Source organism: Cyclopterus lumpus, chromosome 15, assembly GCF_009769545.1.
Source record: "Cyclopterus lumpus isolate fCycLum1 chromosome 15, fCycLum1.pri, whole genome shotgun sequence".
NCBI lineage: Eukaryota > Metazoa > Chordata > Actinopteri > Perciformes > Cyclopteridae > Cyclopterus > Cyclopterus lumpus.
In genome coordinates, this window is record NC_046980.1 from 22769753 (window position 1) to 22794751 (window position 24999).

The following is a 24999-nucleotide window of genomic DNA, read 5'->3' on the forward strand; positions in this document are numbered from 1 at the left end:
ATATATAAATACCATCTAATGTAAATATATAATATAAATATCATAAATATATAATAATCAAATACCTTGTTCGGGTTAAAGTGAGCCTGCTTTTATCCACCTCCTCATTGTGTGTCTTCACCTAAATCCTGAGTCCAGCTGCTAGTGACGTTCACTTTGCTCAATATGGCTGCTTAAGGAGTTCTCATGTTCTCATGTGTGTCCTGATGTTCTCATGTTCTCATGTGTGTCCTGATGTTCTCATGTTCTCATGTGTGTCCTGATGTTCTCATGTTCTCATGTGTGTCCTGATGTTCTCACGTTCTCATGAGTGTCCTGATGTTCTCATGTGTGTCTTGGTGTTCTCATGATGTTCTCATGTGTGTCCTGGTGTTCTCATGTTCTCATGTGTGTCCTGATGTTCTCACGTTCTCATGAGTGTCCTGATGTTCTCATGTTCTCACGTGTGTCCTGGTGTTCTCATGTTCTCATGTGTGTCTTGGTGTTCTCATGATGTTCTCATGTGTTTCCTGGTGTTCTCATGTGTTTCCTGATGTTCTCATGTTCTCATGTGTGTCCTGATGTTCTCACGTTCTCATGTGTGTCCTGATGTTCTCACGTTCTCATGAGTGTCCTGATGTTCTCATGTGTGTCTTGGTGTTCTCATGATGTTCTCATGTGTGTCCTGGTGTTCTCATGTGTTTCCTGATGTTCTCATGTTCTCATGTGTGTCCCGATGTTCTCACGTTCTCATGAGTGTCCTGATGTTCTCATGTTCTCATGTGTGTCTTGGTGTTCTCATGATGTTCTCATGTGTGTCCTGGTGTTCTCATGTTCTCATGTGTGTCCTGATGTTCTCACGTTCTCATGAGTGTCCTGATGTTCTCATGTTCTCATGTGTGTCCTGGTGTTCTCATGTTCTCATGTGTGTCTTGGTGTTCTCATGTTCTCATGTGTGTCCTGGTGTTCTCATGTTCTCATGTGTGTCCTGGTGTTCTCATGTTCTCATGTGTGTCTTGGTGTTCTTATGTTCTCATGTGTGTCTTGGTGTTCTCATGTTCTCATGTGTGTCTTGGTGTTCTCATGTTCTCATGTGTGTCCTGGTGTTCTCATGTTCTCATGTGTGTCTTGGTGTTCTTATGTTCTCATGTGTGTCTTGGTGTTCTCATGTTCTCATGTGTGTCTTGGTGTTCTCATGTTCTCATGTGTGTCTTGGTGTTCTCTTGTTCTCATGTGTGTCCCGATGTTCTCACGTTCTCATGAGTGTCCTGATGTTCTCATGTTCTCATGTGTGTCTTGGTGTTCTCATGATGTTCTCATGTGTGTCCTGGTGTTCTCATGTTCTCATGTGTGTCCTGATGTTCTCACGTTCTCATGAGTGTCCTGATGTTCTCATGTTCTCATGTGTGTCCTGGTGTTCTCATGTTCTCATGTGTGTCTTGGTGTTCTTATGTTCTCATGTGTGTCTTGGTGTTCTCATGTTCTCATGTGTGTCTTGGTGTTCTCATGTTCTCATGTGTGTCCTGGTGTTCTCATGTTCTCATGTGTGTCTTGGTGTTCTCATGTGTGTCCTTGTGTTCTCATGTTACCATGTGTGTCCTGGTGTTCTCATGTTCTCATGTGTGTCCTGATATACTCATGTTCTCATGTGTGTCCTGGTGTTCTCATGTTCTCATGTGTATCATGATGTTCTCATGATGTTCTCATGATGTTCTCATGTGTGTCCTGGTGTTCTCATGTTCTCATGTGTGTCCTGATGTTCACACGTTCTCATGTGTATCATGATGTTCTCATGATGTTCTCATGATGTTCTCATGTGTGTCCTGGTGTTCTCATGTTCTCATGTGTGTCCTGATGTTCACACGTTCTCATGTGTATCATGATGTTCTCATGATGTTCTCATGATGTTCTCATGTTCCTTACTCCCATCACTGTCCATACTGGATCTGTCCCCGTTGATTTTACCGGGTCGGTAGAGAAGTGCTTGCGCTCCCACTCCCGCTGGTCGTCATGTCGTCAAAAAAAATTAAGAAATATCTGATCAATATATTGATCACTTGTCTGGAATTCCTCATCAGAATTAACACGGGCAGCTGTTTCCATTCCCAAATATAATTCCATGTCTTCTAAAGTGTGGTATCTTTGACTTTTCTATATATAAATATTGTAGCCATATTTAGTTATCGGTTGGGTTGCGGGATATCCAATTAGTATCAGTGATCATAGCAAAGAAATGTAGTGCAGCAGTGCAGCATTGATTTTGAATTGATGATATGAATCTATGAAGGTTTTCCATTGTCAGCATGATCCATAAATAGTTATCTACACTTATTACTGGAGCAACCTTTTGCTGATCGATAGGACACTCATGTCTGCCTCCTTGACTGGGAGAGGACGTATATATCAAGTTACTGCATCGCATTCACATTTATTAATAGGTTTGAATAATTCATCAGTCCAATGCTACTTCAGCGACTCATGGATATGATGTTTGGGCTGATGATCGTTCTGAAATCACCAAATCTAAGCTTTGTTCCTCTAAGATCCATTAAAGTCCAGAACAATGTGTTCATTTATTCAACTGTACACACACACACACGCACACACACACACAGACACACACAGACAAACACACACACACACACACACACAGACACACACACAGACAAACACACACACAGACAGACACACACACACACCCTCACACACAGACAAACACACACACACACACAGACAAACACACACACACACACACAGACAAACACACACACACACACACACACACACAGACAAACACACAGACAAACACACACACACACACACAGACAAACACACACACACACACACACACACACAGACAAACACACACACACACACACAGACAAACACACACACACACACAGACAAACACACACACACACACAGACACACACAGACAAACACACACACACACACACACACAGACACACACACAGACAAACACACACACAGACAGACACACACACACACACACACACACACAGACAAACACACACACACAGACAAACACACACACACACACACAGACAAACACACACACACACACACACACACAGACAAACACACACACACACACACACACACACACAGACAAACACACACACACACACACACACACACAGACAAACACACAGACAAACACACACACACACACACACAGACAAACAAACACACACACACACACACGCACACACAAACACACACACACAGACAAACACACACACACAGACAAATATAATATTAAAAACTTAAAACTGATGATGGTAGTTCTCATATTTATTTTAATATATACTTGGGAGATAATGTGTTTTGAGAAAATGTGTGAATGTGTGTGTGTGTGTGTGTGGTGATTGAAATAGAACACATTTACCTTAAACCTGGTAATTATGTGCACACACGTGTTCAATTTAAAATGATTTTATGCACACAACATGAGTGTCATTTGTGCAGTTGTGTGTTTTTATCAAGTAAATGCGCACACACACACAATATATTCCATGCCAGTCGGTCTGTTTGCCCATTCTACCTCGTTGCCCCTCTTTCCACAAGCTCCTGCATCACCTTTATGCTCTATTACCATTCTTTTCCTCATCCTGGGCTCATCCTAATCCGACTCCCACATCATCCTGCCCACATGTCTCATCGCCATGGCAGCATGGCAGTACGCAGGGTTCAGAAATACAAAGGTCCAACAACTGAGCTTTCTAGGAGGGTTCTGGGGCACACCTTCTGAAAAGAATACTTAAACAGGTGGCTGCAGGTTAGCGAGTGCAGACAGCACACGCTCCACAGCACACACTCAATAGTAAAAAGTGATTTTACAGCATATAATACAATTCTACATGTGTGTGTTCAGTTGTCTTTGAATACATAAATAGAATGCAAGACTTTTCTCAGGTGTTAGAAACGTGACATTAAATGAATACTTAAGTTGCTTCGTGGCTATTGGATTGAAATAAATAAATGAATTGATGCTACTTAAACTCAAATGGTTGCATGATTTGGAGAGATCATTTTAAATATGTATTCTACATGACTTGGATGTGGACTCGTCCTGTTGGTCAGGCAAGAAAGGCCCATCGGTGTTGGGTTTTTTAGCTTTTGGTTATTATGGTTAGTTTTGAGAAATAATGTTAAAAATGTCAACTCAGGCAGATTCATTACATTACATTACATTACATTGCATATCATCTAGCTGACGCTGAGTGCATTCGACCACGAGTACAAACTCAGAACAACAAGAATCAAGAAAGTAACGTTTCTTCAAGAAAGCCAAACTACAAAAATATCATAATTAATACCATAAGTAAGAGCCACTGAAGTGCTAATCTGTTTTTATTCAAGGAATAGTCAGAAAAGGTGTGTTTTTAGTTTCACATTTATTTGTTGTTAGTAGAACTATCATTGTTGTGGTTACAAATATCACTGACATCTGTACAAATGTCATTACGGATTATGAAAACGTTGCCTTAATGTGTAAAAATATCACCACCAGACATATAGCATTCATCCAGCAGATAAAAACATCATCAATTTAAGAAATAAATGTCATGTCATGGGTCCAAATATCTCTGTTATTGAAAGAAACATCATCGACATTAGCGGAAGGGCAACGTCTAACGGACACACGCCTCGACATCCACGTGGCCTTGAGGGCCCAAATGACGTGAATATCATACGAATAATCATTCAGGGTCACGTTACATAAGTGGCATGTTGGCAAAAAGATAACACATGCCATGGACATATCTTTTGTTCAATTGTGGGAATCTATGAAAGCACAATATGGTGTAATATTTAATAAATAATAAGTGACTTTGAAGGTGACTTCATTTTACCATCAGGAGTCACAAAGGAAAACAAATAGTATACATAAATGCATCAGGCTTTAATACAATTGTATTACATGCCCACCCTGAAATACAACAAGTTATCCATGTTTATTGTGTCAATATTGCTCCTAACTTACTAAACATATTGTTACTCTATAAAATGATGACTGTTAATGTTATTAATGTTAGGTACCACACCTGTTTATGGGAAATTGTCCACATATGGCTGACAGAGACGGAATGATGTAGATTCTTCCATAGATGCCTCTCCTTTATTGGACATTGGTGCCAATAGATTTAGCTTGTTATAACCTTCAATATATTTGGTGTTTATACAAAAGATTCATACAGGTTAGCGGAGCTTTGAGTGGACTGATTTACTAAATGGACACAGCAAGTGTCCGCTTAAAGCTATATGACAAACAACGAAGTGGTAAATTAGACTTCACAAGATCACAAAAACAAGCACATGGCATTTATTCTCATACTATGATATAAAAACTCGTATCCTGATGTCTCTCTCCTAATCCCAGGAACACCCTGATTGGTCCAGAGCAGTGAGCAGAAAGAGTTGAGCTCTGTCCTTCCTCCAGCGTGGCACTATGGGATCATCCACATTGGGAAAGGCAGCATCTCTTGATGCTCTCTTAAATCAATGCATTCATGAATTTGGTAAGTGACATATGAAGGAAATGCAAGACTGGATTACCTATCTGAGACCCAAGGTTCCCTGTGTGGCAATGACTTTGTGGGGATTTGATTATTAGTATGAACGGAAATGGAAGGAGTTTCCATTTGTACCTAATCTTGGATTCCTGGGTCGAAATCAACTTATAATATCTGTAATACCTCATTTAATGGTATAGTATGTAAACACAGTGCTCTACATCTTGCATAATGTTTTAGAAGTGTGCATTTAATCGACTTATAACCAGACCAGGTAAAAACACAGCTTTGCCACTGGGCTTGCTAGCAGAATGTCAGTGAACACAACATTCCAACGGCCATACCATCCCACACATATGGGATGTATTTCTAACAAAAAACAGGATGAAGATGTGCATTTGTTGCACATGTGGTGCTCTATTGAGTATTTGTGGCAGTGGGACAGTATATGTTTGATTTCAGTTAAAAATAACTACTGTGTGTGTGTGTGTGTGTGTGTGTGTGTTTAACAGTGTGGTTCATTGATGAATGATGATGATTCTATTGGACAACAGTAGTGCTCTATAATAGGGCAGAGGATTGAGATATATCAGGATTATGATGTGTTTTGATGTGTATATCATACTTAGAGTCATCAATGTATTGCTGATTGGGCTTTTTCATGGGATTTGTTGACAATAAACCGATATAGAATATCCCCAGAATCATCCTTTAATTCAATTTAATTTAGTTTATTTTGTATAGCCCAACATCACAAATTACGAATTTGCCTCTTTGGGCTTTACAATCTGTACACATGCGACATCCCTGACCTTTGACCTCACACTGGATCTTTAAGATAACATGGTGTAACATGCTGCCTGTTAAGTTCACATTTGCTGACATGTTTTGATTGACTTCTCTTCATAGATGACAATGGGGATCTGAAGGCCAACCCGCTTCCTCGCACCCTGCTGCTGATGCATCGCTGGTACCTGAAATCTTCAGAACTAGCAGGAAAACTCCTGATGATATATCCCGTCCAGCGGAAACCATGTAGGAACTACCGCTAATGCACGTTAGCACAGTGTAATAATGAAGTTCTGCTGGTTATTGTATTTCAATGTGCTGAAGGTATGTACTACTAGAATGATACATTCGATACATTATTCCTCACCAAGATACATCTCAAAGTGAAGATAGCGTAGCAGTCGGTCCCTCACTGCCTCTCTTGCTGTGGTGCTACAGTTAAGTGTAAAAGAAGCAGTATTGATCTTGTCGGGGCGACTGCGGTTCACTGGTGAGCAGGTTCGTCTTTCAATCGCAGGATCGGCGGTTCGATCCCAGGCTCCGCTGGCCCATATCGATGTGTCCGATGTGTGTGACACTTAACCCCCAATAGCTGTGCCCATGTTGTATGAATGTTAGTTACTCTTGATGGGCAGGTGGAACCTTATCCACTGCTGTGTGTGAATGGTGATTAAGTGCTTTGAGTGGTCTGAAGATTATTTTGTATAGCTCTGAATTACAAACTCTCCTCAGAGGGCTTTACAATCTGTACACATACGACATCCCTGACCTTTGACCTCACATCGGATCAGGAAAAACTCCCAAAAAAAACACAGAAAAAACTCTTTCACAGGGAAAAAGGGAAGAACCCTTCAGGAGAGCAACAAAGGAGGATGGACAGAAGCATTAGATGTCATGTGTACAGAATGAGTGCATTACAGTTACATAAACATTTAATGAATTATGAATAATTAGTAGTAGGCATGGACCACGATCCAGATTTCCACAATCCATGAAACAGAAGGAGAAAGAGAGGAGGGCCTGAACTTACATTCTAACTGTATCTAACTTTATATAAATATCTTTATTACATTACATTACATGTCATTTAGCTGATGCTTTTATCCAAAGCGACTTACAATAAGTGCATTCAACCACACTACAAAAATACCATAAGTAAGTGCCATTCAAGTGCTAATCTGTTTTTATTGAAGGTGTAGTCGGAAAAGATGTGTTTTTAGTTTCCGGCGGAAGATGTAGAGACTTTATATACAGCCTAATTGTATATAATGTAAATATACAGTCATACTGTAAGACCGTAATATACCGACTAACTGTACATTAAGATCTTTATTTTAAGTCTATGAATAAACAGACAATCAAGGTTATGGAAAGTTAATATTAATGTTACATCTCCTTTCAACGTTCCTACTCTACATACAATTCCCGTGCCACGACTATTAGAGGCCTTCTGATTTTATTGTTCTGAGTTTACAGTTAGCAGTACAGCATCATTTGTCAATGCCCTCCAAAGTAGTTACTAATCAAGTTGAAACGTAAATCTGTTGTTAGGTTTATTCAATTCAATTCATTTTGTATCGCCCAAAATCACAAATTTGCCTCAGAGTGGTACCAGCTAGATATAGTTGGGCTCAACTCCTCTGGAACCAAGCTCCTGGAGAAGGTTTGGACTTTGTCCTTTTCTGGAGTTGCCCAGCGGGAGAGGCGTTGGGCGGGAGTGGGGATACTCACGAGCTTCCGGCTGAGCGCCGCTGTGTTGGAGTTTTCCCTGCAGAACAAGAGGGTCGCCTGCGGGAGTCCGGAGTATCCAGATTTCTTGGAGTCGGTGGGAGCCGTCCTGCAAAGGGCATCGCCTGCCGACTCCATAGTTCTCCTGGGAGACTTCAACGCTCACGTGGGCAATGACAGGGAAACCTGACGAGTGGTGATAGGGAGGAACGGCTTGCCCGATCCAAACCTGAGAGGCTATTGGACTTTGCGGGTGTGGTTTGATCAGATTTGATTGACAGCCAGTCCAAAAACCAAAGTGTGAAAATGACTTGTTGTGACTTCATGGAGGGTTACACTCTAAACAATTTCACCGTAAAATAATAGTCATTGACTTGCAGTGTGGACCCTTCTATTCTATTTTTACTGTATCTTACCGTACACTAGATTACGGTATGCGCTTGTTGGATAACTGTGTTTACGGTAATTGTACATTATACAATGTGCCAACATGTTACCGTTTATTTGCAAAGGGTAATACAACCTGCTACTTTTGCATTTAATTCCCCACAAATAAATGATAGACAAGAATACACATTCAATACATAATTGTTGCAGTTTATTACATCGTCAAGACAAATAATAAAGGGACATTTGTATAAAATTACTAAACTCACAATGTACATGTTAAGAATCATAAATCATAAAATCATGAATGACCAGCTTAATGGAAATCATGAGCACTTGAAAATAGCATCAACATTGTAACAGTGAATTAAAATAGCATCAACATTGTAACAGTGAATTAAAAATAACATCAACATTGTAACAGTGAATTAAAATAGCATCAACATTGTAACAGTGAATTAAAAATAACATCAACATTGTAACAGTGAATTAAAATAACATCAACATTGTAACAGTGAATTAAAATAGCATCAACATTGTAACAGTGAATTAAAAATAACATCAACATTGTAACAGTGAATTAAAATAGCATCAACATTGTAACAGTGAATTAAAATAGCATCAACATTGTAACAGTGAATTAAAAATAACATCAACATTGTAACAGTGAATTAAAATAACATCAACATTGTAACAGTGAATTAAAATAGCATCAACATTGTAACAGTGAATTAAAATAGCATCAACATTGTAACAGTGAATTAAAATAGCATCAACATTGTAACAGTGAATTAAAAATAACATCAACATTGTAACAGTGAATTAAAATAGCATCAACATTGTAACAGTGAATTAAAATAGCATCAACATTGTAACAGTGAATTAAAATAGCATCAACATTGTAACAGTGAATTAAAATAGCATCAACATTGTAACAGTGAATTAAAATAACATCAACATTGTAACAGTGAATTAAAATAACATCAACATTGTAACAGTGAATTAAAATAGCATCAACATTGTAACAGTGAATTAAAATAGCATCAACATTGTAAAAGTGAGTTAAAATAGCATCAACATTGTAACAGTGAATTAAAATAACATCAACATTGTAACAGTGAATTAAAATAGCATAAACATTGTAACAGTGAATTAAAAATAACATCAACATTGTAACAGTGAATTAAAATAGCATCAACATTGTAACAGTGAATTAAAATAGCATCAACATTGTAACAGTGAATTAAAAATAACATCAACATTGTAACAGTTAATTAAAATAGCATCAACATTGTAACAGTGAATTAAAATAACATCAACATTGTAACAGTGAATTAAAAATAACATCAACATTGTAACAGTTAATTAAAATAGCATCAACATTGTAACAGTGAATTAAAATAGCATCAACATTGTAACAGTGAATTAAAATAGCATCAACATTGTAACAGTGAATTAAAATAGCATCAACATTGTAACAGTGAATTAAAATAGCATCAACATTTAACAGTGAATTAAAATAGCATCAACATTGTAACAGTGAATTAAAATAGCATCAACATTTAACAGTGAATTAAAATAACATCAACATTGTAACAGTGAATTAAAATAGCATCAACATTGTAACAGTGAATTAAAAATAACATCAACATTGTAACAGTGAATTAAAATAGCATCAACATTGTAACAGTGAATTAAAAATAACATCAACATTGTAACAGTGAATTAAAATAGCATCAACATTGTAACAGTGAATTAAAATAGCATCAACATTGTAACAGTGAATTAAAAATAACATCAACATTGTAACAGTGAATTAAAATAGCATCAACATTGTAACAGTGAATTAAAATAGCATCAACATTGTAACAGTGAATTAAAATAGCATCAACATTGTAACAGTGAATTAAAATAGCATCAACATTGTAACAGTGAATTAAAATAACATCAACATTGTAACAGTGAATTAAAATAGCATCAACATTGTAACAGTGAATTAAAATAGCATCAACATTGTAACAGTGAATTAAAAATAACATCAACATTGTAACAGTGAATTAAAATAGCATCAACATTGTAACAGTGAATTAAAATAACATCAACATTGTAACAGTGAATTAAAATAGCATCAACATTGTAACAGTGAATTAAAATAGCATCAACATTGTAACAGTGAATTAAAAATAACATCAACATTGTAACAGTTAATTAAAATAGCATCAACATTGTAACAGTGAATTAAAATAGCATCAACATTTAACAGTGAATTAAAATAACATCAACATTGTAACAGTGAATTAAAATAGCATCAACATTTAACAGTGAATTAAAAATAACATCAACATTGTAACAGTGAATTAAAATAGCATCAACATTGTAACAGTGAATTAAAAATAACATCAACATTGTAACAGTGAATTAAAATAACATCAACATTGTAACAGTGAATTAAAATTAAAAAAAGAAACGTAAATGTATTGAAACATCTAATACAGACAGAGACATCATATTCCACATCAGGCCCAGCAAAAGGGGTGGCGGATGTGTTGGGGGGCGGGTTGTGCCGGTTTACTTAAACCAGGGGTGCAGCTGCATCTGCTGCAGGGTGGCACGACGCCTCGGGTTAATGGCCAAACTTATCTGCAACAAATTGTGGCAGTCTGAGGGGAGAGAGCAGGCAGAGCAAAGCAAATGTTAGGTGTTAGGGGGAGGCTGCAGTGACCGATGGGAACATGGAACGAGGAAAGAACTCTGCACATTATCATCGTCACAAAACTCCGATCCTGAATGGACAGCAGCATCGTCTCACCTTGGGACAGTTCACTGTTGATGCTGATTTTCCTCTGGAGGAACTCGGAGGTGATAAACTGTTTGTGTCCATCCAGCAGCTCAAAGAGCAGCGCGCCGAGCTGCCAGACCGTGGTGGGGCCGGCCTTGTATTTCCCCTTCAAATAAAACTCTGGAGGAGCGTACGCAGAGGTTCCTACAAGACACAGACACATTGATGGAGACGGAAAGAAACAAAGCATGAGGGTACGATTCAAATGAAAGTGCCTCCAGAGATCAACAGATGGAGCAGAAGCCGGACGGCGTACCAGAGTAGTTGCAGTATGGTCTCTTCCTCACAAAGCAGCCACATCCGAAATCTATGATTCGCACTCGAGGGACATCGGAGTCGGTTTCAATGAGGACATTTTCTGTCTTAATGTCGCGATGGAAGACTTCATCAGAGAGCATTTGGATGGCTGCTTCCACCAGCTGCTTCATGATGTCCTGAGAGAGACAGAAACACGATGTAAACACTTGAAGGGAGCACCAAACAGCGCCACAGAAGCAAGCTCCACCCAGCTTCAGTACCTTGGCCTGGTCTTCACTCAGCGGACCGTTGTTGTTATCCAGGTATGTCAACAGGTCCACACAGGGAACTGGTCTCTCCATGATCAGGAGAACCTCCTGGTCCAGATCGTACCAGTCTATTAATGACACGGCGGCACATTTCCGCACAGACGTCAGTCCGCCTCCTGCTCTCAACATGAGGAGCGCCTCGATGGGGACCTTTTGTGTCCTCCCATTGAAAACCTGGAGGAAACAAGATACAGAACTAAGTGAGTGTTTGAGTAGATGTGGTTGTGTTGTAACTAGAAAGCAAAACAGCTCAACAATGATGTTAACAGTCGGTGCTGAGACGTCACTCACCATTAGTCGACTCTCCACATCAACTTTGAGGATGCGTTTGATGGCCACCTACAGTACAAAATCAGCAGTACATTGGTTAGTGCACGGAGTGATCACTGTGTGTGTGATGTGAGAATACGATCCTAATACTTACTGGTAAATTATCAGTTTTTCTTTCCCCAGCATACACTGATCCAAAGCTCCCTTCTCCGAGCTGTTCAAGCTGCAGGTACGCGTCCTCAAACTTGACTACAAACACAAACACAACATCTGTGAGGAACATCTGGCCTTAACCTCTGTTGACACTAAAGCTAGACGCTGTGGTTGAAATCAGAGCTTGTTAACCTTCAGGTTAGTCAAACTGTTCTTCTATATTACAGCCTGCAATGTTCTTCATGTGTAAATCTAAACGTTTGCTTTACATTACAAAAGGAATATTTTCCCGTTTTGGGAAACCATTCTCGTGTCTGTGCATTAAATATGAAGCCAGCACCATTAGCACGTTAGCTTAGTTGCAGACTGTAAGCAGAGGGAAATAGCTGCTATAGCGCAGCCCAAATGAAGCAACATCTTTTGACCAGAACCTCTGAAGCTCAACAATGAATTAATTTTGATCTGGTTTTGGTTTTAATTTGTACAAAACGTGTATTAGAAAACCCTACATCTTTTAGTTTTGCAGCGAGTTATGTGCCGGAATACTCTTTGGCCGAGCACCAGCCAGGAGTGGTACATTTGCTCACATGCACTCAACTCATTTTCTTTCACATGATCAGCTTACGTTTGCATATCTTGACTGAGGTGGACCTGCTCCCATGGTTCTCTTGGGAGGTGGAAGGGCTGCTGGAGCTCTTGGAGAGGTCACAGTCGACCCCCTTCCTCGTCCTCCTGGGAGTCTCTGTCTCTGGCGGCCGCTCAGCACCGACCTTCTTCTTCTCTGACTCTCTGGCGCTCTCCACTGACACCTTGGTGGGTTCACTGGTGTTGGAGTTGGTGGTCCCACCCCTCTTCTTCTTACCGGGTGTTGCACTTTCAGTGCCGGCCTTTCTCTTGGTGCCGTGGGCCATCAGGCCCTCCACTGGCACCTCAATGAGTTCGCCGGTGTCGACATTGTTTCTGCCGACTCTCGGCTTCTTTTCGGGGACCTCCCTTTCAGTGCCGGCCTTTCTCTTGGTGCCGTGGGCCATCAGGCCCTCCACTGGCACCTCAATGAGTTTGCCGGTGTCGACATTGTTTCTGCCGACTCTCGGCTTCTTTTCGGGGACCTCCCTTTCAGTGCCGGCCTTTCTCTTGGTGCCGTGGGCCATCAGGCCCTCCACTGGCACCTCAATGAGTTCGCCGGTGTCGACATTGTTTCTGCCGACTCTCGGCTTCTTTTCGGGGACCTCCCTTTCTGTGCAGGCCGTTCTTTTGGTCCGCTTGGTTTCAGTGGGTTCTCCGGCACTTCGCTGCCTTTTTCTGGGTGGTTTTGGGCGATTTATGGTGGCCGGTCTTTTGGTCTTCGTCCCCCTGCAATCTGTCCCCACGCAGTTACTGGGTTTGGTGGTGTGCTCTACAAATGAATTAATGTAAATACAGTTAAATATTTAGCTTTTTACTCCAATACATTTATTTGACAGCTTTACCCGTAAATTTCGGACTATAGAGTGCACCTATATATATAGGCCGCACCTGCTAATCTTTAAAAGAAATTGTACACAAATAAGCCGCACTTGTCTATAAGCCGCAGGAAGGGGGGGCGTGACTTGTCTCCGTCCACCACGGGGGAAATAACCACTAGTTCTGCTTTATACTTGTTGTGGACATCCCATAAACGTGGCCTTTCGCAACTCGCCATTCGCGTCTATCACAACGCGTTCGCGTTTGTGCGTTGACTTTGCATGCGATCTGCTCGCATGAGAAATACCGTGAGTTACAGGTAGTTTGCCGAAACCGTTTCATTGGTCCACTGTGACCTGCTCGGTGATTTGATTGGTCAGATTAGCCGCATCGTTGTAAAACCCGCAGTCTCAAAACGTGTGAAAAAAAGTAGCGGTTTATATGCCGGAATTTACGGTAGTTATTATTGACTTTGCACATTACAATTGAAGATATAAAGTATTTAGCTGCGACTGCTTCGGTATCAATGTAGCAGTAATAACATTGCAGTTATCTAATGTGTAGAATAGCATTTTACATATATGAATATACATAACACTTAAAAGCCATTGGGCAAGTACTTGCAACTACAGTTCAGCTGATCAAGTTACTACCTCTGTCTGTAATTAACTGTGAATGACCACTATATACGATATGTATACTATATATATTATCTATTTTCCATAAAAGTCATCAGAAAGAGTGTGACAACTTAACTTGTTAAAGGAAAACACACAAAACTACAGACAAAGTGATTTGCAGTGCAAAGCAGCAGTTCTCTCTCACCTAAATCCTTCTCTGAGTCCAAAGGATGAAGAGTCTTTAATGTCTTCGCATCCATGTTGTTTTTGTAAAGTTCCTCAACAGAAATATTTGCAGTAAATATCCAAGACGTGTGTTTCACTCTGCTAACTTGTTGTGAGTGAGTGAAGGAAGTGGGAAACCTGGTTATCAGTGGAACTACAAGAACTTCAGAACCCAGTGAGACCAGGGTTCCGACCAGGGTTCCGTTTGTGACATCACAAACATATAGAGGCTGAAATAACCATAGTAACAAAACAAACCTATAAAACATAACAATGTCAAAGTCAAAAGGCCAGAAAGGTGAATTACAGAATGTGTTGGGTTTCACAGAAGACATTAAATTGACTTCAGTCATTGTAAAACCTCTAAAACACAAAAAGTGACCACTCAAAACAAAGATATGACTTCAATAAGGTGTTTATTGATGAAGCCCAAATAATCATTTAGAAATCAGGATGTAAATAGTTTTCTAAAATTAAGTTAAAAGTGGATACGTATAGAAATAAGAGTCATAATCTTTAGAGTTCAAAGGTTAGAGTTCATGCAAATGAGCATAGTTTGTGTGATATGGAAATGATTCAGCATTCTGTCTAACTTGTTTAGAGTAATATGTCAATCTTTGTTTTCGTTGTGTTGATTGGGTTGTCAAAGACTTGAAGTTACAAAGAGTAATTCATAATTATTTAATGTTTGTTGATATTGTGTCTTATCTCTATTGTATTTCATGTCATTTTGTTTGTTGTATAAATACCAAACTGTGTTTTTAAGGCAGTTAAAGTATCTTTGGACTGTCAAAGTTCATCAAAGAAAGGCAAATTCATGTTTTTGGCAAGAACTGTTTAAAAAAGGGGTAAAATACAATTAATTCAATTAAATTTATTTTGTATAGCCCAATATCACAAATTACAAATTTGTGGGTAACATAGGTTCGTCTTTCAATCGCAGGATCGGCGGTTCGATCCCAGGCTCCGCTGGCCCATATCGATGTGTCCGATGTGTGTGACACTTAACCCCCAATAGCTGTGCCCATGTTGTATGAATGTTAGTTACTCTTGATGGGCAGGTGGAACCTTATCCACTGCTGTGTGTGAATGGTGATTAAGTGCTTTGAGTGGTCTGAAGATTATTTTGTATAGCTCTGAATTACAAACTCTCCTCAGAGGGCTTTACAATCTGTACACATACGACATCCCTGACCTTTGACCTCACATCGGATCAGGAAAAACTCCCAAAAAAAACACAGAAAAAACTCTTTCACAGGGAAAAAGGGAAGAACCCTTCAGGAGAGCAACAAAGGAGGATGGACAGAAGCATTAGATGTCATGTGTACAGAATGAGTGCATTACAGTTACATAAACATTTAATGAATTATGAATAATTAGTAGTAGGCATGGACCACGATCCAGATTTCCACAATCCATGAAACAGAAGGAGAAAGAGAGGAGGGCCTGAACTTACATTCTAACTGTATCTAACTTTATATAAATATCTTTATTACATTACATTACATGTCATTTAGCTGATGCTTTTATCCAAAGCGACTTACAATAAGTGCATTCAACCACACTACAAAAATACCATAAGTAAGTGCCATTCAAGTGCTAATCTGTTTTTATTGAAGGTGTAGTCGGAAAAGATGTGTTTTTAGTTTCCGGCGGAAGATGTAGAGACTTTATATACAGCCTAATTGTATATAATGTAAATATACAGTCATACTGTAAGACCGTAATATACCGACTAACTGTACATTAAGATCTTTATTTAAAGTCTATGAATAAACAGACAATCAAGGTTATGGAAAGTTAATATTAATGTTACATCTCCTTTCAACGTTCCTACTCTACATACAATTCCCGTGCCACGACTATTAGAGGCCTTCTGATTTTATTGTTCTGAGTTTACAGTTAGCAGTACAGCATCATTTGTCAATGCCCTCCAAAGTAGTTACTAATCAAGTTGAAACGTAAATCTGTTGTTAGGTTTATTCAATTCAATTCATTTTGTATCGCCCAAAATCACAAATTTGCCTCAGAGTGGTACCAGCTAGATATAGTTGGGCTCAACTCCTCTGGAACCAAGCTCCTGGAGAAGGTTTGGACTTTGTCCTTTTCTGGAGTTGCCCAGCGGGAGAGGCGTTGGGCGGGAGTGGGGATACTCACAAGCTTCCGGCTGAGCGCCGCTGTGTTGGAGTTTTCCCTGCAGAACAAGAGGGTCGCCTGCGGGAGTCCGGAGTATCCAGATTTCTTGGAGTCGGTGGGAGCCGTCCTGCAAAGGGCATCGCCTGCCGACTCCATAGTTCTCCTGGGAGACTTCAACGCTCACGTGGGCAATGACAGGGAAACCTGACGAGTGGTGATAGGGAGGAACGGCTTGCCCGATCCAAACCTGAGAGGCTATTGGACTTTGCGGGTGTGGTTTGATCAGATTTGATTGACAGCCAGTCCAAAAACCAAAGTGTGAAAATGACTTGTTGTGACTTCATGGAGGGTTACACTCTAAACAATTTCACCGTAAAATAATAGTCATTGACTTGCAGTGTGGACCCTTCTATTCTATTTTTACTGTATCTTACCGTACACTAGATTACGGTATGCGCTTGTTGGATAACTGTGTTTACGGTAATTGTACATTATACAATGTGCCAACATGTTACCGTTTATTTGCAAAGGGTAATACAACCTGCTACTTTTGCATTTAATTCCCCACAAATAAATGATAGACAAGAATACACATTCAATACATAATTGTTGCAGTTTATTACATCGTCAAGACAAATAATAAAGGGACATTTGTATAAAATTACTAAACTCACAATGTACATGTTAAGAATCATAAATCATAAAATCATGAATGACCAGCTTAATGGAAATCATGAGCACTTGAAAATAGCATCAACATTGTAACAGTGAATTAAAATAGCATCAACATTGTAACAGTGAATTAAAATAGCATCAACATTGTAACAGTGAATTAAAATAGCATCAACATTGTAACAGTGAATTAAAATAGCATCAACATTTAACAGTGAATTAAAATAGCATCAACATTGTAACAGTGAATTAAAATAGCATCAACATTGTAACAGTGAATTAAAATAACATCAACATTGTAACAGTGAATTAAAATAGCATCAACATTGTAACAGTGAATTAAAAATAACATCAACATTGTAACAGTGAATTAAAATAGCATCAACATTGTAACAGTGAATTAAAATAACATCAACATTGTAACAGTGAATTAAAATAGCATCAACATTGTAACAGTGAATTAAAATAGCATCAACATTGTAACAGTGAATTAAAATAGCATCAACATTGTAACAGTGAATTAAAATAGCATCAACATTGTAACAGTGAATTAAAATAACATCAACATTGTAACAGTGAATTAAAATAGCATCAACATTGTAACAGTGAATTAAAATAGCATCAACATTGTAACAGTGAATTAAAATAACATCAACATTGTAACAGTGAATTAAAATAGCATCAACATTGTAACAGTGAATTAAAATAACATCAACATTGTAACAGTAAATTAAAATAGCATCAACATTGTAACAGTGAATTAAAATAGCATCAACATTGTAACAGTGAATTAAAAATAACATCAACATTGTAACAGTGAATTAAAATAGCATCAACATTGTAACAGTGAATTAAAATAGCATCAACATTGTAACAGTGAATTAAAATAGCATCAACATTGTAACAGTGAATTAAAATAGCATTAACATTGTAACAGTGAATTAAAATAGCATCAACATTGTAACAGTGAATTAAAATAACATCAACATTGTAACAGTGAATTAAAATAGCATCAACATTGTAACAGTGAATTAAAATAGCATCAACATTGTAACAGTGAATTAAAATAGCATCAACATTTAACAGTGAATTAAAATAACATCAACATTGTAACAGTGAATTAAAATAGCATCAACATTTAACAGTGAATTAAAATAACATCAACATTGTAACAGTGAATTAAAATAGCATCAACATTGTAACAGTGAATTAAAAATAACATCAACATTGTAACAGTGAATTAAAATAGCATCAACATTGTAACAGTGAATTAAAATAGCATCAACATTGTAACAGTGAATTAAAATTAAAAAAAGAAACGTAAATGTATTGAAACATCTAATACAGACAGAGAGACGGCCGTAAGGACAGACAGGCAGACATCATATTCCACATCAGGCCCAGCAAAAGGGGTGGCGGATGTGTTGGGGGGCGGGTTGTGCCGGTTTACTTAAACCAGGGGTGCAGCTGCATCTGCTGCAGGGTGGCACGACGCCTCGGGTTAATGGCCAAACTTATCTGCAACAAATTGTGGCAGTCTGAGGGGAGAGAGCAGGCAGAGCAAAGCAAATGTTAGGTGTTAGGGGGAGGCTGCAGTGACCGATGGGAACATGGAACGAGGAAAGAACTCTGCACATTATCATCGTCACAAAACTCCGATCCTGAATGGACAGCAGCATCGTCTCACCTTGGGACAGTTCACTGTTGATGCTGATTTTCCTCTGGAGGAACTCGGAGGTGATAAACTGTTTGTGTCCATCCAGCAGCTCAAAGAGCAGCGCGCCGAGCTGCCAGACCGTGGTGGGGCCGGCCTTGTATTTCCCCTTCAAATAAAACTCTGGAGGAGCGTACGCAGAGGTTCCTACAAGACACAGACACATTGATGGAGACGGAAAGAAACAAAGCATGAGGGTACGATTCAAATGAAAGTGCCTCCAGAGATCAACAGATGGAGCAGAAGCCGGACGGCGTACCAGAGTAGTTGCAGTATGGTCTCTTCCTCACAAAGCAGCCACATCCGAAATCTATGATTCGCACTCGAGGGACATCGGAGTCGGTTTCAATGAGGACATTTTCTGTCTTAATGTCGCGATGGAAGACTTCATCAGAGAGCATTTGGATGGCTGCTTCCACCAGCTGCTTCATGATGTCCTGAGAGAGACAGAAACACGATGTAAACACTTGAAGGGAGCACCAAACAGCGCCACAGAAGCAAGCTCCACCCAGCTTCAGTACCTTGGCCTGGTCTTCACTCAGCGGACCGTTGTTGTTATCCAGGTATGTCAACAGGTCCACACAGGGAACTGGTCTCTCCATGATCAGGAGAACCTCCTGGTCCAGATCGTACCAGTCTATTAATGACACGGCGGCACATTTCCGCACAGACGTCAGTCCGCCTCCTGCTCTCAACATGAGGAGCGCCTCGATGGGGACCTTTTGTGTCCTCCCATTGAAAACCTGGAGGAAACAAGATACAGAACTAAGTGAGTGTTTGAGTAGATGTGGTTGTGTTGTAACTAGAAAGCAAAACAGCTCAACAATGATGTTAACAGTCGGTGCTGAGACGTCACTCACCATTAGTCGACTCTCCACATCAACTTTGAGGATGCGTTTGATGGCCACCTACAGTACAAAATCAGCAGTACATTGGTTAGTGCACGGAGTGATCACTGTGTGTGTGATGTGAGAATACGATCCTAATACTTACTGGTAAATTATCAGTTTTTCTTTCCCCAGCATACACTGATCCAAAGCTCCCTTCTCCGAGCTGTTCAAGCTGCAGGTACGCGTCCTCAAACTTGACTACAAACACAAACACAACATCTGTGAGGAACATCTGGCCTTAACCTCTGTTGACACTAAAGCTAGACGCTGTGGTTGAAATCAGAGCTTGTTAACCTTCAGGTTAGTCAAACTGTTCTTCTATATTACAGCCTGCAATGTTCTTCATGTGTAAATCTAAACGTTTGCTTTACATTACAAAAGGAATATTTTCCCGTTTTGGGAAACCATTCTCGTGTCTGTGCATTAAATATGAAGCCAGCACCATTAGCACGTTAGCTTAGTTGCAGACTGTAAGCAGAGGGAAATAGCTGCTATAGCGCAGCCCAAATGAAGCAACATCTTTTGACCAGAACCTCTGAAGCTCAACAATGAATTAATTTTGATCTGGTTTTGGTTTTAATTTGTACAAAACGTGTATTAGAAAACCCTACATCTTTTAGTTTTGCAGCGAGTTATGTGCCGGAATACTCTTTGGCCGAGCACCAGCCAGGAGTGGTACATTTGCTCACATGCACTCAACTCATTTTCTTTCACATGATCAGCTTACGTTTGCATATCTTGACTGAGGTGGACCTGCTCCCATGGTTCTCTTGGGAGGTGGAAGGGCTGCTGGAGCTCTTGGAGAGGTCACAGTCGACCCCCTTCCTCGTCCTCCTGGGAGTCTCTGTCTCTGGCGGCCGCTCAGCACCGACCTTCTTCTTCTCTGACTCTCTGGCGCTCTCCACTGACACCTTGGTGGGTTCACTGGTGTTGGAGTTGGTGGTCCCACCCCTCTTCTTCTTACCGGGTGTTGCACTTTCAGTGCCGGCCTTTCTCTTGGTGCCGTGGGCCATCAGGCCCTCCACTGGCACCTCAATGAGTTCGCCGGTGTCGACATTGTTTCTGCCGACTCTCGGCTTCTTTTCGGGGACCTCCCTTTCAGTGCCGGCCTTTCTCTTGGTGCCGTGGGCCATCAGGCCCTCCACTGGCACCTCAATGAGTTTGCCGGTGTCGACATTGTTTCTGCCGACTCTCGGCTTCTTTTCGGGGACCTCCCTTTCAGTGCCGGCCTTTCTCTTGGTGCCGTGGGCCATCAGGCCCTCCACTGGCACCTCAATGAGTTCGCCGGTGTCGACATTGTTTCTGCCGACTCTCGGCTTCTTTTCGGGGACCTCCATTTCTGTGCAGGCCGTTCTTTTGGTCCGCTTGGTTTCAGTGGGTTCTCCGGCACTTCGCTGCCTTTTTCTGGGTGGTTTTGGGCGATTTATGGTGGCCGGTCTTTTGGTCTTCGTCCCCCTGCAATCTGTCCCCACGCAGTTACTGGGTTTGGTGGTGTGCTCTACAAATGAATTAATGTAAATACAGTTAAATATTTAGCTTTTTACTCCAATACATTTATTTGACAGCTTTACCCGTAAATTTCGGACTATAGAGTGCACCTATATATATAGGCCGCACCTGCTAATCTTTAAAAGAAATTGTACACAAATAAGCCGCACTTGTCTATAAGCCGCAGGAAGGGGGGGCGTGACTTGTCTCCGTCCACCACGGGGGAAATAACCACTAGTTCTGCTTTATACTTGTTGTGGACATCCCATAAACGTGGCCTTTCGCAACTCGCCATTCGCGTCTATCACAACGCGTTCGCGTTTGTGCGTTGACTTTGCATGCGATCTGCTCGCATGAGAAATACCGTGAGTTACAGGTAGTTTGCCGAAACCGTTTCATTGGTCCACTGTGACCTGCTCGGTGATTTGATTGGTCAGATTAGCCGCATCGTTGTAAAACCCGCAGTCTCAAAACGTGTGAAAAAAAGTAGCGGTTTATATGCCGGAATTTACGGTAGTTATTATTGACTTTGCACATTACAATTGAAGATATTAAGTATTTAGCTGCGACTGCTTCGGTATCAATGTAGCAGTAATAACATTGCAGTTATCTAATGTGTAGAATAGCATTTTACATATATGAATATACATAACACTTAAAAGCCATTGGGCAAGTACTTGCAACTACAGTGCAGCTGATCAAGTTACTACCTCTGTCTGTAATTAACTGTGAATGACCACTATATACGATATGTATACTATATATATTATCTATTTTCCATAAAAGTCATCAGAAAGAGTGTGACAACTTAACTTGTTAAAGGAAAACACACAAAACTACAGACAAAGTGATTTGCAGTGCAAAGCAGCTGTTAAACAAGAGTTCTCTCTCACCTAAATCCTTCTCTGAGTCCAAAGGATGAAGAGTCTTTAATGTCTTCGCATCCATGTTGTTTTTGTAAAGTTCCTCAACAGAAATATTTGCAGTAAATATCCAAGACGTGTGTTTCACTCTGCTAACTTGTTGTGAGTGAGTGAAGGAAGTGGGAAACCTGGTTATCAGTGGAACTACAAGAACTTCAGAACCCAGTGAGACCAGGGTTCCGACCAGGGTTCCGTTTGTGACATCACAAACATATAGAGGCTGAAATAACCATAGTAACAAAACAAACCTATAAAACATAACAATGTCAAAGTCAAAAGGCCAGAAAGGTGAATTACAGAATGTGTTGGGTTTCACAGAAGACATTAAATTGACTTCAGTCATTGTAAAACCTCTAAAACACAAAAAGTGACCACTCAAAACAAAGATATGACTTCAATAAGGTGTTTATTGATGAAGCCCAAATAATCATTTAGAAATCAGGATGTAAATAGTTTTCTAAAATTAAGTTAAAAGTGGATACGTATAGAAATAAGAGTCATAATCTTTAGAGTTCAAAGGTTAGAGTTCATGCAAATGAGCATAGTTTGTGTGATATGGAAATGATTCAGCATTCTGTCTAACTTGTTTAGAGTAATATGTCAATCTTTGTTTTCGTTGTGTTGATTGGGTTGTCAAAGACTTGAAGTTACAAAGAGTAATTCATAATTATTTAATGTTTGTTGATATTGTGTCTTATCTCTATTGTATTTCATGTCATTTTGTTTGTTGTATAAATACCAAACTGTGTTTTTAAGGCAGTTAAAGTATCTTTGGACTGTCAAAGTTCATCAAAGAAAGGCAAATTCATGTTTTTGGCAAGAACTGTTTAAAAAAGGGGTAAAATACAATTAATTCAATTAAATTTATTTTGTATAGCCCAATATCACAAATTACAAATTTGTGGGTAACATAGGTTCGTCTTTCAATCGCAGGATCGGCGGTTCGATCCCAGGCTCCGCTGGCCCATATCGATGTGTCCGATGTGTGTGACACTTAACCCCCAATAGCTGTGCCCATGTTGTATGAATGTTAGTTACTCTTGATGGGCAGGTGGAACCTTATCCACTGCTGTGTGTGAATGGTGATTAAGTGCTTTGAGTGGTCTGAAGATTATTTTGTATAGCTCTGAATTACAAACTCTCCTCAGAGGGCTTTACAATCTGTACACATACGACATCCCTGACCTTTGACCTCACATCGGATCAGGAAAAACTCCCAAAAAAAACACAGAAAAAACTCTTTCACAGGGAAAAAGGGAAGAACCCTTCAGGAGAGCAACAAAGGAGGATGGACAGAAGCATTAGATGTCATGTGTACAGAATGAGTGCATTACAGTTACATAAACATTTAATGAATTATGAATAATTAGTAGTAGGCATGGACCACGATCCAGATTTCCACAATCCATGAAACAGAAGGAGAAAGAGAGGAGGGCCTGAACTTACATTCTAACTGTATCTAACTTTATATAAATATCTTTATTACATTACATTACATGTCATTTAGCTGATGCTTTTATCCAAAGCGACTTACAATAAGTGCATTCAACCACACTACAAAAATACCATAAGTAAGTGCCATTCAAGTGCTAATCTGTTTTTATTGAAGGTGTAGTCGGAAAAGATGTGTTTTTAGTTTCCGGCGGAAGATGTAGAGACTTTATATACAGCCTAATTGTATATAATGTAAATATACAGTCATACTGTAAGACCGTAATATACCGACTAACTGTACATTAAGATCTTTATTTAAAGTCTATGAATAAACAGACAATCAAGGTTATGGAAAGTTAATATTAATGTTACATCTCCTTTCAACGTTCCTACTCTACATACAATTCCCGTGCCACGACTATTAGAGGCCTTCTGATTTTATTGTTCTGAGTTTACAGTTAGCAGTACAGCATCATTTGTCAATGCCCTCCAAAGTAGTTACTAATCAAGTTGAAACGTAAATCTGTTGTTAGGTTTATTCAATTCAATTCATTTTGTATCGCCCAAAATCACAAATTTGCCTCAGAGTGGTACCAGCTAGATATAGTTGGGCTCAACTCCTCTGGAACCAAGCTCCTGGAGAAGGTTTGGACTTTGTCCTTTTCTGGAGTTGCCCAGCGGGAGAGGCGTTGGGCGGGAGTGGGGATACTCACGAGCTTCCGGCTGAGCGCCGCTGTGTTGGAGTTTTCCCTGCAGAACAAGAGGGTCGCCTGCGGGAGTCCGGAGTATCCAGATTTCTTGGAGTCGGTGGGAGCCGTCCTGCAAAGGGCATCGCCTGCCGACTCCATAGTTCTCCTGGGAGACTTCAACGCTCACGTGGGCAATGACAGGGAAACCTGACGAGTGGTGATAGGGAGGAACGGCTTGCCCGATCCAAACCTGAGAGGCTATTGGACTTTGCGGGTGTGGTTTGATCAGATTTGATTGACAGCCAGTCCAAAAACCAAAGTGTGAAAATGACTTGTTGTGACTTCATGGAGGGTTACACTCTAAACAATTTCACCGTAAAATAATAGTCATTGACTTGCAGTGTGGACCCTTCTATTCTATTTTTACTGTATCTTACCGTACACTAGATTACGGTATGCGCTTGTTGGATAACTGTGTTTACGGTAATTGTACATTATACAATGTGCCAACATGTTA

General features: G+C 39.9%; 3 protein-coding genes across 3 annotated transcripts in view; 1 reads left to right on the forward strand and 2 right to left on the reverse strand.

Moving 5' to 3' along the window:
* Window positions 1-24999, forward strand: part of rasgrp3 (RAS guanyl releasing protein 3 (calcium and DAG-regulated)) — an 81983-nt gene that overhangs the window by 18041 nt on the left and 38943 nt on the right. The window contains exons 2-3 of the mRNA XM_034552011.1: window positions 5384-5522; window positions 6426-6551. The gene's annotated coding sequence lies outside the window, so the exon portion shown is untranslated. The remainder of the gene's footprint in view (window positions 1-5383; window positions 5523-6425; window positions 6552-24999) is intronic.
* LOC117744335 (serine/threonine-protein kinase pim-2-like) lies at window positions 10989-14571 on the reverse strand. The gene is made up of 8 exons (XM_034552535.1): window positions 14517-14571; window positions 12874-13644; window positions 12235-12344; window positions 12117-12164; window positions 11778-11999; window positions 11516-11693; window positions 11230-11403; window positions 10989-11080 (listed from the first exon to the last, which is right to left on the reverse strand). The coding sequence occupies exons 1-8, from the start codon at window positions 14569-14571 to the stop codon at window positions 10989-10991; spliced, it is 1650 nt and encodes a 549-aa protein (XP_034408426.1).
* Window positions 18791-21285, reverse strand: LOC117744336 (serine/threonine-protein kinase pim-2-like). Its single transcript, XM_034552536.1, has 7 exons — window positions 20676-21285; window positions 20052-20146; window positions 19919-19966; window positions 19580-19801; window positions 19318-19495; window positions 19032-19205; window positions 18791-18882 (listed from the first exon to the last, which is right to left on the reverse strand). The coding sequence occupies exons 1-7, from the start codon at window positions 21283-21285 to the stop codon at window positions 18791-18793; spliced, it is 1419 nt and encodes a 472-aa protein (XP_034408427.1).